Source organism: Plectropomus leopardus, chromosome 20 (assembly GCF_026936395.1).
Source record: "Plectropomus leopardus strain MGB_pleo_1.0 chromosome 20, ASM2693639v1, whole genome shotgun sequence".
Taxonomy (NCBI): Eukaryota; Metazoa; Chordata; class Actinopteri; order Perciformes; family Serranidae; genus Plectropomus; species Plectropomus leopardus.
The window spans coordinates 4,344,129-4,360,291 of NC_142195.1; the positions used below are offsets into that span (position 1 = coordinate 4,344,129).

The window sequence follows — 16,163 nt, forward strand, 5'->3', positions numbered from 1 at the left end:
CAATGGATGGTGTCTAAATGCAAGAAAAGTGATAATGCTCCAACTCTTAAAGGGTTAAACCTAATTATGCATTGGTTTGCATGAGTCAAATTCTCTGTACTTTCACCTGATAACCATCCTGTTCCCCTTTACTAAAGCATTAAATCTTCAAATTGATTTATTCCACGAAATACAAGTGAGTATAGAGCAAGAGTCTTGCACAATGCAGCGCTGCAGAGACAATAAATTGTCTTATGCAATATTGCCAAAAGAAAGGAAAAAAACAAAAAGATGCGCCATGAAAGGCAGGCGGATCTTGGAGTGACATCAGCAGCACCACACCCCTCTTGGATTATAAATTCAGCATGGTTGCTTCCACAACTCCCTTCCCAAACTCAGAGGGACTCTGGCTGAGGCGAGAGGGCCGGTTACTACTGCAATAATCATGGCACCAGGAGCAAAGAAGGTGAGTGAATAAGATTTCTCTTACTTAATGCTTTCAATTTACTTGTTGCTTTAAATTTGTCAGGTTTTGGTTGCGTATGTGCATTTTTGCGCAAAAAGGAAGTAATTTTTTGCATGCGCAAAAGGAAGTGGTTTGCCTCAATTCGTACTAACTTCCAGATTGCATCAAATTGAGCGTTTTTGTGCTTCTTGAATGTCACACAGGGGATTTTGGAGCGTCTGGATGCAGGAGAGATCGTTATTGGGGACGGAGGCTTTGTCTTCGCCCTTGAGAAGAGAGGTTATGTCAAAGCGGGACCGTGGACACCTGAGGCTGCAGCTGAGTACCCTGAAGCAGGTATTACACCATTCTTTCCATGTCTCTGTGCATGCATGTGTTTCCTAACCTGCAAAGCCAGATCCAAATGCTGAAAAGTGTGTCTTGTTTCAGTGCGCCAGCTGCACAGAGAGTTTCTGAGAGCAGGCTCCAACGTCATGCAGACGTTCACTTTCTACGCAAGCGATGATAAACTGGAGAACAGAGGCCACACTCAGCGCTTCACTGTGAGTACAGCTTTAATGTGTGTCACAGCAGCTGCTCTCACGTCTCATATAAAGTTATGAAGAGGGGGCGGAGGCTTGGCCAGCAGAGTTGGCACAACACCTACTGCCTGCAGCATGAAACATCAACAGAAACTTTGTGTGTTTTGTGTGCCTCGTGTTGTCAATCACTGAAACAACCAAAAAACTTCCTTTGGAAGAACGTTTGGACTCCTAAATACCATAAAACTGTCATTTGCTTAAATTATAGAACTCAACAGGCTTATATTTGGGACAGGCGTCTATATGGGACAAGCTTTTAATTCCTTTCACGCAAAACTGTTGCTCAGTAAAGATGGAAAATAGAATGACTTTTTTTTTTTCAACCCTTGAAACCTGGGCAAATTGGCATAAAAAAAAACATGGGGAGAAAATAATGAGCATCAAAAAATGGAAATACCCCAAAGTTGGCAAGAATTGGCAAGAAAATTTAAAACATCCTGAAAATTTGCCCCCCCCCCAAAAAAAAGAACCACAACACAAAAGCAAAAAAAAAACAAATAAAAAATACAGAAATTGCCTGTAAAAGAAAAATAAATGAATAAATAAGAATTAAAAAGAAAAGCTTAAGAAATATTCTGGTTCTGTAAATTTAAATATATGATTATGAATATACTTCACCAAACATTTTTCCTTTTTTTTTTTAAATCTTCTCAACTTTCTTTGCATCTCTCTTACTATGTTGGTAAAACCGTTTTCTTTGGTGCTCATGGTTTCAGTAAATGAACTGGATGAATGAGTCATAGAGAACCTTACCAAGCTAACAGTGTGTGCATGTCTATATTGATTACATTAAGTTTAAACATATATCCATGTTTGTATGCGTGATCTAAGCAGCTAACTAACATTATCTCCAGCTGGTAGCCAACAACCTGGTTTTATATATAAAAAGAACTTCTATAAAAGTGAACTGCAGCGTAAACAGACTGAGCCTCTAATTGAGACAGGCCTTTATTTGTCAAAACACCGAGCTAGTAAAAGGGACTGGGCTCTTAATTGGGACTAGACTTACTTTTGAAGTTTTCCAGTATCTTTTGACAAACAAAATAAGAGTCTATTAAAATCCTACACAAATATTATCCAAAAAATTATTATCTTATTTAGTTTAAAAGGACATCAGCATGAATAGTTCATTCAGTGATTTCCTCCCAGAGATACCTTTTTGTTTATTTTGACAGGTATTGATTTATTTTGACTAATGGTGATTATTTCATTTAGATATAAAAACCTTTTAGATGAGTTGCTATCGAGAGAAAGCATGGAGATTAAAAAACAAGATCAAGAAACTTTTTGTTTTTTGAATATTGGTCATATACTATTAATTCATTGTTTAATAAAATTAATTTTTATTTTTTTAAAAACTTAATTTTCTTTTTTGCTGACATCTGTAAAACCGGAAGATGACGTATGCTTTGAGTTGTGATGGTGTCTTGTAATCTAATGTGGGATGGGACAGAAATGGCATGACAAAAAAAAATTAAAAAATAACATATCTAATTAAACCAAGTATTTTGGCACTGTGACCAAAAGGCTATGAAAGGACTTGAGCAGATTCATTATTAATAACATTAACCCTGGTTTTAATTGATTTCTAGAGGATGCTTTGCGTGGTTTTCATAAAGGTAACAGTAAAATCTAAGAAAATTATATTATTAATTTGATTATTCTCTTACATAAACACAAATCCAAATTTAGTAAATCTAAACCCCTTGTTTTTGAGATTTGAACATGAAACCAAACAATACTTTAAGATGGTTCTCTCCTTCCAAAACAAAAAGGGTATCAAAACTATAACTTTATGTACTGCCTTTAATAATTTTTATTTAAATCTCTATCTTCTCTGGCTTTGTTGTTGTGATTTTTTATCCCCTGGCATCTGTTAGTTTGTGTTCTTTAACTTGTTACAATTTTCTCACCTCTCTGCCATTTTGTACCTGTACATCCTTTTGTGCAATAAATAGGAAAAGAGAGTTCTCTTAAAGTGAAAGTTGCATTTAAAGTCTTGTTTTTTTTCTCTGATCTTACAGGGTCAGCAAATAAACGAAGCAGCTTGTGACCTGGCCAGGGAGGTGGCTGATGAGGGTGATGCTCTGGTGGCAGGAGGAGTCTCTCAGACCCCCGCTTACCTCAGCTGCAAGAGCGAGACTGAAGTCAAGGCCATCTTTCAGAAACAGACGGACGTCTTTGTAAAGAAAAATGTGGACTTCTTGATTGCAGAGGTATTTGGTGAACATTGTTAGTTAACCCCTTGAAACCCAAGCAAATTGGCAAATCTCTTTCACAAACATGGGTGGAGGGCAATGGGCAACTTCATAAGAAATCACCCAAAATTGGCAAGAACTTAGTAAAAGGTTAAATAGAAAATTGGCACACAAAGAAAAATGGTTAAAAAGGGAAATGGAAAATAGTGCTAAAAATGTAAACTAACTTTAATAATTAACTTTAAATATGCAATTAAATATTTCAGATATTTTTCTGTTTCTCTTTTTTTTTTTTTTTTTAAACATATTTTTAGTTCATTTCTTGTCAGCCCCTCCTAATTTCTTGGACATGTTGTGCCAAGTTGTCAGTTGCCTTTTTAGCCATGTTTAAACCAATTTGATCTGGTTTCAAAGGTTTTAAATGCTGGTGAAAGGCCTCTGAAGATAACACGAGATGCTGATCCAGGTTTCCAAGGGTTAATTGCCACAATTTTCTGCCGGGGGTCAAAGTATTTCTGTTTCTGAATTGGGCATGACATTAAATATCTAGGGGAAAAAATAAAGGGAATTTTAGTATTGTAGCTGCTGCTACAAAGTTGTAGAGCTCACAGGAGCCAGACTTAAAATATGTGCCACAGTATTCTGATTTTTAGTTCCCAAAGCACTGCACTACATTTCCCATAATGCAACTAAAAATATATTTTCATAAGAAACTCCCTGCCTAGAAAATACTTCAGTGTCCATCATAAGGCTGGATTTTAAATACCACATGCATATGCATAAGAATGCATGTAAAATGTGAGTTGTGCACGTGATTCTCAGCTCTACATGCACTGGTGCATGTAACTCTGTGCAGCTGCTAACTTGTGCAATAACCACAGAAATTAGATGTAGCTTGTATATTACTGTAGTGTTGGAAGGCTGTCTGACCACATCTGTGGCAGAGTAGTAATACACCAGCGCATACACACAAAGTATTTTGAGCCCTGTCAGCATAATTTTCCGATATGTTAGTCACTAAAGACATCATACAACTGTCTTCACAGTTTGTACTCCCATTAAGCTTAAATCAGTGGTGGGTTCCTTTTTTAAAGTCAAAGATTGGCACGTCTTTATCTAGCTAATAATGGCCATCATTGCACCACTGAGTCATCTTGCAAATTAAAACAAATTTTAATCCTCATTTTCAGTGTCCTCTGATGAAAACAAACTGCATTAATTTACTGCTGTGTTGCCAACTGGTACTATGTTGGCATGGGTTGTATCACTGTACCATCAATGACATTTTAAAATGTTCACTTTGAGTTGTATCTCTGGTCAGTTCTTGGTCTTTACCAGCTCCTGAGGGAAATATTTTGCTTGTCAGTTGCTAAATGCTCCACTACATTCACCAGCTAGTTGCTATCTGTGTCTGTCAGCTGGTTGGTGCTGAGCAGAGTGTAGCAAAGCTTTGGAGATGCTTTCTGCAGCAAAAATGATGATGATGATGATGATGATGATGAGTAGTGAGCACACCAAGACAAGATAAAGTTATTCAATCCATTGTTATTAAATATATATATATATATATATATATATATATATATATATTAGTGCTGGGCCGTTAACGTGCTGCGTTAACGCGGGATTCTTATCGTGCGATAAGGAAATTATCGCGCGATAAACTATTCACTAAGTTGGGTCTATACAGTGAGCAAGGCACCAATTTCACTTTGTTGTTTAAGCGCGGATGTATACCTGGTCGAATTACGCGGAGGGGGCGTGAACAAGGCGGAAGCTGGTCTGCCTGAGTGACTGTGTCACAAAGCTGCTGACTGTTAATGGTCTTCTTCATGACCTCTAATGTAGGCCCACAGTTCAGTTAGGGTCATGTTATCAGAGGCTGCGCCCTCTGCTGTTCATTCCAGTTAGCAGGAAAAAGCTTTTTCCACATGGAGACAGAACGTGTTTTCCTAAATGTCTGCGTTTAACAAAATAAAAAAAGTTAAACACCAAAGTAAATCTTATGGAACATTATTTTTCTTTACCAAATATTATAGTAGAACAGCTTTCTCAAGCAGTTTGTGATGCATTTTCATCATTTAGATAGATAGATATTATTTTGAATGTCTTTGGCAAAATTCAAATCTATAATTTTAATCTAGATTAACTACAGGATTGCAGTGAGATTAATCTTGATTAAAAAATTAATCTATGCCCAGCACTAATATATATATATATATATATATATATATATATATATATATATATATATATATATATATATATATATATATATATATATATATATATATATATATATATATATAAAAATAGCAACTTTAAAAAAATGAAGTCTAAGATGGCGATTTTGCTTTTTTTTTTTTTTTTTTTTTAAATCAAATTTTCTCAATTACATGGGTATTTTTTGTGTGTTTTTGCTTGCAGTATTTTGAGCATGTGGAAGAGGCTGAGTGGGCAGTCCAGATTTTGAAGAGCACCAAGAAACCTGTGGCTGCAACTCTGTGTATCGGACCTGAGGGAGACCTGAACGGAGTCAGCCCTGGAGAGTGTGCCATCAGACTCGTCAGAGCTGGTACAAGATCTCAGCATTTCAATCTACAATCTACAATCTTCAATCTACTGTGTTAATGAGTATTAAACCTCCAGTCCCACAATGGGTGAAGAGCCTCTCAGCATACTATCACAGACATGAGTGGACTCAATTTAGCTCAGACAATCAAACGGCCTTCTCCAGAATCTTCACCCACCCACCCAAACCCAATAAACACTGAAATGACCTGGAAATAGTGCGTAATAGCCGTTAAAAGATAATAATTTTCTAAAATCTGCTAATTTGTGAAACATTTATTAGGAAGGTGCTCAGTGTCTTTTCCCTTTTGGTTTTGAAAGAAATGACACCAATTTATTTATGGTTTACGGTTTAAAGTACTTGTGAAAGGCTTTTGACAGCGGCACAAGTAAAGTAATGTCTCTCCAGGTTCCAAAGAGTTAAATCAATAAGGCAATGCTTAAATGACAGAAACACCAAAGACACTGTGGCAGACAAAAATACATATTGCTATAGAAAAACAACAAATGAGCTGCTCCAGTTTTCACCTGGGTTCTTGTTTTTCTACAGACTTATGTGATTAAGGATGATTTTAAAATCATTTTCTGTATTTGAGCAGTGATAAAGTTTTGTAATTCCTCTCTGTAGGAGCTCAGATTGTGGGTGTCAACTGCCACTTTGACCCAGAGACCTGTGTGAAGACTGTAAAGATGATGAAGCAGGCAGTGGAGGGAGCCGGGCTGAAGGCTCACTACATGACCCAGCCGCTGGCTTACCACACTCCTGACTGCAACTGCCAGGGTTTTATCGATCTGCCAGAGTTCCCTTTCAGTAAGTACACTCCCTTAAAACTGACGCTTCAACACTGTTAAATGGAAGACACTGATGTACAGCTGTGTGTTCTGCGACAGGTCTGGAGCCGAGGATCCTGACCAGATGGGACATGCAGAAATACGCCCGTGAAGCGTACGATGCCGGTATCCGTTACATCGGAGGCTGCTGCGGATTTGAACCCTATCACACCCGCGCCCTGGCTGAGGAGTTGGCATGTGAGAGGGGTTTCCTGCCCCCTGGCTCTGAGAAACATGGCATGTGGGGCAGTGGTCTGGAGATGCACACCAAGCCTTGGGTCAGAGCGAGGTACAGGTTTCTTTCTTTTTTTCTCACGTTTTCTCTCAAAATGCCTCCAGTTTGCTTTAAGTAAATCTTCGTCTCTGTAGGGCCCGTCGTGACTACTGGGAGAAGCTGAAGCCTGCGTCCGGCCGTCCTCTCTGCCCATCCATGTCCGCACCCGATGGGTGGGGCGTCACCAAAGGCCACGCTGACCTGATGCAGCAGAAGGAGCCCACCTCCCAGGCGCAGCTGAAGGTTCTCTTCGACAAGGCCGACAAATGCCACTGAGCTCGCCTCTGAGGTTTATTAAGAAGCCAAGAGATGGCGTTCCCACACGGTCCATTAAGTTTACATACTGAAAAGATTGAAATGCTAAAGTTCTTTCTGTCTTTTTAGGACCAAGAGCAGCTGTAAATGCACCTAAAAAAATGCTTTAACACTCCAAAAGTGCCTGATGTTGTCTTTAGTAAAGAATTTCATTGTGTGTAGTAGTAAACTTCCAACTGAACAATATCAGCATGTGTGTTTTTTGTCCTTTGGAAAGGACTGGGTTTGTTATTTAAAGTAACTGGATGGAATAAAAACTGAAAAACAAAGTTTTAACTATGAGTGAGCATCTGGGCATTTGCTAAAAATATTGTCTGATAAACATGAGACTCATTAGAATCAAGTTCTTAAAATGGAAGATAAAGATAAATTTTGCTAATTAATTTAGAATGAGGGAAACATTTCACAACTTTGCTGAAATAGAAAAATCCTGAACAAAACATTTGAATGCAGTAAGCTTTTGCTGCCTTCACCTGCTCCTCTGCAATATTGTATTTCCAAGTTACAAGCATACGAACAGCCCTCCAAAGTTGTAATAAGGAGTTGGAAATTGGGAAATTTTGATGATACCAGAGTTGCTGAGTTGGGATGTTTTCAGGGCAGCAAAAATGGCAAAAAGCAGGATAATCGAACCTGCTATGAAACGGGGATGTATGGAACAATATCATACTATGTAGAATGGAAAAAAGTCAGCATCTTTTGTAGGGAAATAATATTACACTTTTTAAAATGCTCATGCAGTCAGATCAACAAACATAACGTATTTTTGTCATTGTACAGTAAAAAGGGCGACTATTTTGGTTTGTAGGTGCAAGAAGTAGTAACATGTCAGTTCTGGAGGTCAGAGTGATATACATACATTGGTTCATTTTAACAAATGTCTTCAGTTATTTACAGTTTTCCATGGTAACACACATACGGATAACAACAGTGCTCCTGTCTTGTTCTCTGGATCGTGAGAGAGACCTAACTAGCACTGCTGCTGCCATCTAGTGGATAAAAAACATACTGAGAGAAATTGGAGAAAATCTGATATTTGGAGATACCACTTATACTGTTAGCTTTTTGATCAATTTAGGTTTCATGACCTTGAAACAGGAAGGTCATCCAGGCACTCCAAAAATGTATAGAACTAGGAAGGACAGAAATAAGCAGGACAATAAAAATATACAAAAAACAAACAAGGAAATTCCTTTTTGTTGGCTTCACGCCTACATGGTGACAAAGACACATCTGTTTCTAGTCCCAGTCCTCCTCAAGCAGGACTGCCGGGACGCACCGACCCAACTCAACAGACATAAAACTGAAGCAACGGGGACACAATTTTTGAATATTAAAGTTCAGCTTTTGATGCGGTTCTATGATTGTATACAATTTAGGAGTCAAATTTCCATAACTAGCATATGATTGGCAAATCCATTTATATTTGTTTAACTCTTTGAAACCTGGAGTAGATTAACTTTTCTCATGCTACTTTCAGGTGCTTTTCACAAATATATCTACCTTTCAATACTGAGCATATTGGTGCAATTTCAATTTCACAAACATGGAGAAGAAGGTTGGGGTTTTTTTGTATGTTTTGTTTGTTTTTAATGCCATTTTTCAGGTTTTTAACTAATTTCTAGCCAATTTTGTGGAAAGAATTTCAAAAAATTTCATCTTTGGTTTTCTCAGTTCATCTTTGCCCCCCCTCCCCCTCAAGTATGTATCAAGTTTTCAAACCTTTGGACCTTGAGCAAATTAGTCAAATTTCTTTCAAAAACATGGGAAATAAAGATACAGGATGCTTACATCAATTACCATAACTTTATTGAGTGATCGTTGATGTCATTATTTCGAACATGTAAGACTGTAATTGTTGTCATATTTGTTTTCATTTGTAAGAATTTAAGTTGCAATTATCTTTTATTTGATGAAATCGCTTATGCTTTTATTTTGAAGCCGCTTTTATTTTGAAGAGGTTTTGGGCTGCTCATGCTGCAGCAGACACCTTAGCGGATGTTAACAAGCTAGCAGTGGGCATGAATGTGTGGCCTGCTCCACGATGGACTTGGGGTTCATTTAAAGAAGTTACTTGTTGCAAAGCCTGAAGATCAACCTCCTCTGTAGCGTGCAGCCAACGAGGTAATTTTTTGTTTGTGTATATATTACTTTTGCAAAACGTTTATCCACATGCTGTGCATGTATCTTCATAATTGAATATATTTTATATTGTGTGTTTAGTTTTCACGGTGAATGATGAACGGCGGATGCCAGTCATTAAACCAGTTAAAGGAAACCACTTGTGTCTGAGTATGCTTCGGGGGAGCTACAAAGACACATCAAAAACAGTAGTTGAAGACATATGAACAACAAACAGAACTTAACAAAAAGAATTTAAAAAAAAAACCCACATAAACATTCCATCTACAAATTACCTGTTAACAAATGCAAAAGCAACAGGAAGAAGTACGAACTGTTTTTAAATTTTTTCCTCTTAATTCAATAATTAGGTTAATATGAATAAATTATCGAAATTCTAATGTTGTCATACATGCACTGGCATACACATATACACATATCAATTTATATTGATATTATGATTAGTTATTATTTTCTGTGCACAATGTCAATTATCTGTGCTCTCATATGTTAGTATTCTTGTTTTTGTACATAACTTTGTTTAAAAGTTGTGAGGGGGAAATACTATGAGAGGTATAATGACACAGCATTCAATTAAACTTGGGCATAAGTAAAGTACAAAACTGTATATAAAAATTACAAGTCAACCAGATCATATAAAAATATTCAGAATTTCAGCTGTTTTACTGTCCTGGTGCTCCGCTGTTGCTAAAGTAATTTAATCAGACAGACAGGATAATTAGGATAATTAGTGCCAAAATTAAATACTCGACAAATATACACAAATCTCCTATTTTAGTGAGAGAAAGAGAAACAGAGAGAGACAGAGAGAATCGGTCTTACATGGTGAACTCACGCTCGCTGTAATTTATTCAGACAGTTTTAAATTCAGCAAAAACAACAAACAACAAACAACTAATCAACAAAAAAATGTTAACAATGACGTCACATTTGTGTCAATAAAGTTTTGTATTTGTTTTTTAAGCGAAAGAAAAAAGAATTCGGATTCGATCCCTTTGAAGTCAGCGCTTTATGACATCAGAATGACGTCATGTACAGGCTAAATGGAATGTTATGAGTGTAAAGCTGGCAGTGTGCTGCAGGGGATTCCAGGTGGATCAACTTGAGAGCTGTGCAACACTTTTTGCAAAGGGATTTGAGGTACATCTTTTCTTATTTGGTGGCTGTGTCAGAGCTGTTGGTTAATCGTCACTCTGAGACCTGTGGAAAAACAAATTTCAGAAGATAATACTGCAGCCTGCAAAACACAAGTGTTTGTTCTTCATACTGTCTTAATTTAGAGAAACGTATAGTAGTGTTTAAGCGCTGCCTAAGACTTCTCTAGACCTAGACTAGGAGAGTAAATTCCACTTGTGTTTGGAAAGTAGGCTTGGCCTATTTGAAACATCTGTCTGCAAAAATGTCATCTTGGAGCACAGATAGTGAACCTGACACGGAACGATTTCCGATAAACAGGCTTGATGAACTCACCAGTAACACCACTTGTTACCTGGTGTTGCAGTTTATCGGTGAAGGAACTTTTGGCAAGGTTGCCGAGTGTGTGGATTTGAAGACGGGTGAGAAAGTGGCCATGAAGATGATCACTGGTGGTATAAATGAACATATTAATTGGGAAGTGGAAGTGTTAGAGCAAGTCAGGGCCTTTGACTCAGCGCAAAATAACTTTGTAAGACTGATTGAGTATTTTAAGTTCAAAGGCGTCTCTTGCCTGGCCTTAGAGATGTTGGAGGGAAACCTTTTGGATGAGGTTTATCAGAAGGCCATGCATTTTAAGGAAATCCGCCCTGTGACCCATCAGCTATTTCAAGCACTGGAAACCCTGAAAGCTGTTGGCATTGTTCACGCGGATTTGAAACCTGACAATGTAATGTTTGTCAACCAGAAAGATCAGCCCTTCAAGGTGAAGCTGATTGATTTTGGTGTAGCTCTTCCAACACGAGCAATGCACCTTTTCTCGCGCATTCAGCCTTACGGATTCAAGGCTCCGGAGGTCTTATTGGGCCTCCCCTTATCCGAAGCTTCTGATATGTGGGGAGTAGGATGCATCATGGCATTCATTTACTTTGGCATTCCCATCTTTCCACAATATGGTTCATATTATATGTTGAGAGAGATGGTGCGTATCCTGGGTCAACCAGAGGACCATCTATTAAATGCTGGCAAGGACACTTGGAAGTACTTCAGCAAGGAGTACGACTCCAGAAGTGGACACACAACACAGTGGAGATGGAGACTGAAGTCGCCGCAGGAGTATGAGGAGGCAACAGGTCTCCAGTATAGGGAAGAGACGCCAGAATGGACCCCCTTGGAAAGGAGTTTGGAGTGGGAAGTCTTAAAATCCCTCGTGCATTGGGAGGATATTGAGTTGGAAGATGGCATGGCATTTTTAAGCCTCCTAAAACAGTGTCTCCATTGGGATGCTAAAAAGAGAATCACCCCCAGGGAAGCCCTAAAACACAGTTTTATAACAATGGCTCACCTGGCTAAAAACAACAACAGCTCCTATAGAGATGAGGCCCATAGCCTCATGACTGTTTGCCACCTGGATCCTTTAAATGTTAACATGAGGAGAGAGGATGATATTTATCCAGGTTTCTTCAGCTTACTCTATAAGATGAAACCTGAGTTGTGCCATGGCTATCTAATGGGACCTTCAGTGACCACAGACCATCATGATGGCGACAGAGAGGAGTCAGCTGCTACATGTAGTGATTATGTGCCAGCTATTGGTGAAATTAATGACGGTGGAGCTCCAGCTGCCGCTGGCTCGACTGATGGAGCTTCAGCTGTCATTTGTTCAACTGATGCAAGTGCTGCTCCCACTGACGATTATTCAGCTGCTGCAACCAACGCTGACCACAGACATGTGAATTGTCTGCCAGTTGTCAGCACCAGCAATGATGATGGTGTTTTAGCTGCGGCTGACAGAACCGCCACAGCCACTAAAGAGGAGTGTGCGCCAATTGTCAGTAACACCGATGATGGCGGAATTTCAGCTCCTTCTTTTTCAGCTGATGGAGCTGCAGCCTCCATTTTTTCAAATAATGAAGCTGCAGCTGCCAATACACCCATTGATGTGGACGGTCCCAAGAAAAAGAAACAGAATGTGTTTCGTAGGGTCCTCAAATTCTTCCAAAAAAGGAAGACCAGACTGGAGATTTCCAGTCAAGAAAATTCAGAAGGACCTTCAACCTCTAACCTTCATGGTGGTGGCAGAGACACTGCTGCTCTCGCTAAAGGAGAGTCAGCTGCAGCTACCAGCCATGACAATAATGATGCCTATTTGGTCAGTACGCGCAATGATGAGGGAGCTTCAGCTGCTTCATGCTCAGCTGATGGAGCTACAACCTCCACTTCTTCAAATGACGGAGCTGCAGCTGCCTTTGCACTTGCTGATGAGGAAGTTGTGAAAAAGAAAAAGAAGAATGTATTTCAAAGGACCTTCAAATTCTCCCGCAGAGCATTTTCAATCTTTAAACATTGAAATAACTAATACACTAGCAAAGCGGGCATAGTTAGGTGCAGTGATTAGCACTGTTGACTCAGCAAAAAGAGATGGCGTTTAATTAGTCTCAAAACCTGTGTGCACGCAGAATAGCATGAATTGCGTAAAAAGCATCCTCGCCAGAGAGCATTTCTGCTCCATGCACACGTATGAGGTCTGCAAGCACGGGGCCATGACTCCTCGACTGAGCATTCAGCGGTGATGACAGCCTTTACTGTCATTTGTTTACAGGCTAGTCTAGCCTGTAAACAGTCTAGTCTCCCTACGCGCTCGGTTCTGCTCAAAAGGATGCATTTTGAGAGGCAGGCTTAGTGGCTGACCCTGACTTTGCTCTGGGAGATCTCAGCCACTCTCCCCATCTCTCAAAATGCATCCGGACCTCATTTTCACGTGCATTGAAAAAATGCTCTCTGACTTACATGCTTGTCTGCTCGCGCATACTTTTCTTTGTGTACCTGGTTTTGGGACTAATCAAACGCCATAGTTTTAGACCTTTTTCTGTGTGATGTTTGCATGTTTTCTTTGTGCCATTGTTGGGTTTTCTCCGGGTGCTCCGGTTTCCTCCCAGTTTGAAGCATGCATGGTGCATGGTGCATCTTGCATGTTTTTTAAAAAAAAAAAAATCCAAGTCTGAAGCTCCCTCACGAGGACGTTGTTTCCTCTTGCGCATACTATTTTTTGTTTGTACCGGTTTTCGAGATTAATTACACACCATACTTTTTGATTTTTTCTGTGTGGAGTTTGCATGTTCTCCTTGTGCAATTTTGGGTTTTCTCCGGGTGCTCCGGTTTCCTCCCAGTCTAAAGACATGCATATTTGGTTGATTAATTTAAAAAAAGAAAAATGTATAAATAAATCTAATCTGGACTTAATGTGACCTTTATGTTTTCCTTATTAAGCAATATGTTAACTGTGTGCAACTTTGTTGCAATAATTATGAGAAATACAGATTTAAATTTATGGTGATTCTATGTTTCAGCACCTTTTCCAGGTCATTTCCTTATTTTCTTAAACTTTCTATTTCTTTTTTTCCCCACACAAATTTTCAAGTAATTTCCTTGTACTTTTTATTATTTTTTCATTTTTTTTGTCATTTCTTGTATCACTGCTTATTATCTTTTTCCCACATTTTTGAAATTATAGCTATAATTATCGTAATTACAGATGTAAATTTTTGTGAGTTATATTTTTAAGCACCTTTTCCAGGTCTGATTTCCTGATATTTCTTCTTAACTTTCTTTTTTTCCCCACACCAGGTAATTTCTTATGTTTTTTTTCTTGTGCTTTTTACTAATTTATGTTAAAGATAGTTATATTTTTAAGCAACTTGTTCAGGTAATTTCCTTATTTTTAAACTTTCTATTTCTTTTTGTTTTCTTTATCTTTTTTCCACACTTTTTCAGGTAATTTTCCTGTACTTTTTTACTAATTTTTTGGCTAATTTCTTCTGTCATTGTTTATTCCCTTCACCCCATTTTTTGTAAATTATAGCCATAATTATCATAATTACAGATTTAAATATATGTTAGTTATATTTTGCAGCACATTTATCATGTCATTTCCTTATGTTTCTTCTTAACTTTCTTCTTCTTTTTGTTTTTCTTTTTCTTTTTCCTACATGTATTTTCAGGTAATTTTCTTTTACTTTTTGCAAATTTTTGGGTCATTTCTTCTGTCATTGCTTAATGCCTTCTTCCCATGTTTTTGAAATTATAGCCATAATTGTCATAACTACAGATGTCAATTTATGTTAAAGACAGTTATATTTTTTAGCACCTTGTCCAGGTCATTTGTTATTTTTTAAACTTTATATTTACTTTTGTTATCTTTTTCTTTCTTTTTTCCCCACACTAATCATTAGGTCATTTTCTTGTGCTTTTTACTCATTTATGATAAAGATAGTTATATTTTTAAGCACCTTTTCCAGGTAATTCAACGCAGTCAGCTTTTTTTCTTTTTTCCACACTTTTTTTAGGTAATTTTCTTGTACTTTAAATTTTTGTTAATTATATTCTTAAGCACCTTTTCTAGGTCATTTCCTTGATTTTATTTTTTCTTTTCTTTTTCCCTTTTTCCACAGTATTTTTCAGGTGATTTTCTTGTACTTTTTACTAATTTTGCTAACTTTTTGGGGATATCTTCTTTCATCGCTCATTGCCTGCTTCCCATGTTTTTGAAAGAAATCAAAGCAAATAAGCTTCAGCTGACATATTGCATCTGCACAGTTAGCCAAGTGGAAATATAAGAGTGTGTTTTACCCAACTGGCAGACCTCTTTTAGTACATAAAATACATAATGTCAACCCTAATGTCCTAAAATCCTAGACATATCTTTAAATATTAGAAATATCTTAAAATCCTAAAAAAAAGTCCCAATGTCCGAGAGATGTCATAAAATTTTAGAAATGTCCTAAAATCCTTGAAACCTTCCAAAATCATAGAAATGTCCTCAGATCTTCGAAAATATATATGGGGCCCCTGGCCTCCTGTCATTTTGCAAAAGCAGGCCCCCAAGCAAAGCAAGTTCAATATCCCTGCTGTAAAGTGATTGAGTTATTCCAGAAAATATCAATGGGGCACCTAGAGTCATGCATTGCTGCTACATTGTGAATATTAGGCTGCAAACTTGCCAGAAGAAAAAGAAAAAAAAGAGATAAGTATATAAGAGGCAGGCGGTTCTTGGTGACATCAGCAGCACCACACCCTTATTGGATTATAAATGTAGCATGGTTGCCTCCACAGAGTGCTTCTGCAAACTCAGTGGGACTCTGTGGCTGAGGAGAGAGGGCCGGTTACTGCTGCAATGATCATGGCACCAGGAGCAAAGAGGGTGAGTGAGTGAATAAGATGTCTCTTAAGTTAATGTGCACCACAGAGATATTATACCAATATGGTTTTAGTTTTGTCAGATTTTGATTGCATGTGTGCATTTTTGCGCAGACGGAGGTGTCTTGCATACTGCTTACGTCAAGATAATGCCATGTAACAAACTTCTCTGTGCTTCATGCACACTTGAATGTCACACAGGGGATTTTGGAGAGTCGGAGGCTTAGTGTTTTCTATTTTTTGGGTCATTTCTTGTATCACTGCTTCTTGTCTTTTTCCCAGGTTTTTGAAATTATAGTTATAATTATCGTAATTACAGATGTAAATGTATGTTATATTTTTAAGCACCTTTTCCAGGTCATTTCCTGATATTTCTTCTTAACTTTCTTTTTCTTTTTGTTTTTCTTTTTTTTCCCACACCAGGTAATTTCTTATGCTTTTTTCTTGTGCTTTTTACTAATTTATGTTAAAGATAG

At 37.9% G+C, this 16,163-nt stretch overlaps 2 protein-coding genes across 2 annotated transcripts; both read left to right on the plus strand.

Annotated features, from left to right (window-relative positions):
• The first annotated feature begins 288 nt into the window (after positions 1-288).
• LOC121938933 (betaine--homocysteine S-methyltransferase 1) lies at positions 289-7,389 on the plus strand. The gene is made up of 8 exons (XM_088071411.1): positions 289-445; positions 649-781; positions 875-987; positions 3,051-3,242; positions 5,652-5,799; positions 6,424-6,606; positions 6,687-6,915; positions 6,996-7,389. The coding sequence occupies exons 1-8, from the start codon at positions 425-427 to the stop codon at positions 7,174-7,176; spliced, it is 1,200 nt and encodes a 399-aa protein (XP_087927537.1). The 5' UTR covers positions 289-424; the 3' UTR covers positions 7,177-7,389.
• Positions 7,390-10,756: 3,367 nt separating this feature from the next.
• LOC148186139 (uncharacterized) lies at positions 10,757-13,064 on the plus strand. The gene is made up of 2 exons (XM_088071450.1): positions 10,757-12,784; positions 12,951-13,064. The coding sequence occupies exons 1-2, from the start codon at positions 10,757-10,759 to the stop codon at positions 13,062-13,064; spliced, it is 2,142 nt and encodes a 713-aa protein (XP_087927576.1).
• The last annotated feature ends 3,099 nt before the right edge of the window (positions 13,065-16,163 follow it).

Coding starts and splice junctions, on each gene's coding strand:
- LOC121938933 (XM_088071411.1), top strand. CDS start 425: ATGGCACCAGGAGCAAAGAAG. Junction 446..648: donor TGGCACCAGGAGCAAAGAAG/GTGAGTGAATAA, acceptor AATGTCACACAG/GGGATTTTGGAGCGTCTGGA. Junction 5,800..6,423: donor CATCAGACTCGTCAGAGCTG/GTACAAGATCTC, acceptor TCCTCTCTGTAG/GAGCTCAGATTGTGGGTGTC.
- LOC148186139 (XM_088071450.1), top strand. CDS start 10,757: ATGTCATCTTGGAGCACAGATAGTGAACCTGACACGGAACGATTTCCG. Junction 12,785..12,950: donor TGAAAAAGAAAAAGAAGAAT/GTATTTCAAAGG, acceptor GTGTGCACGCAG/AATAGCATGAATTGCGTAAA.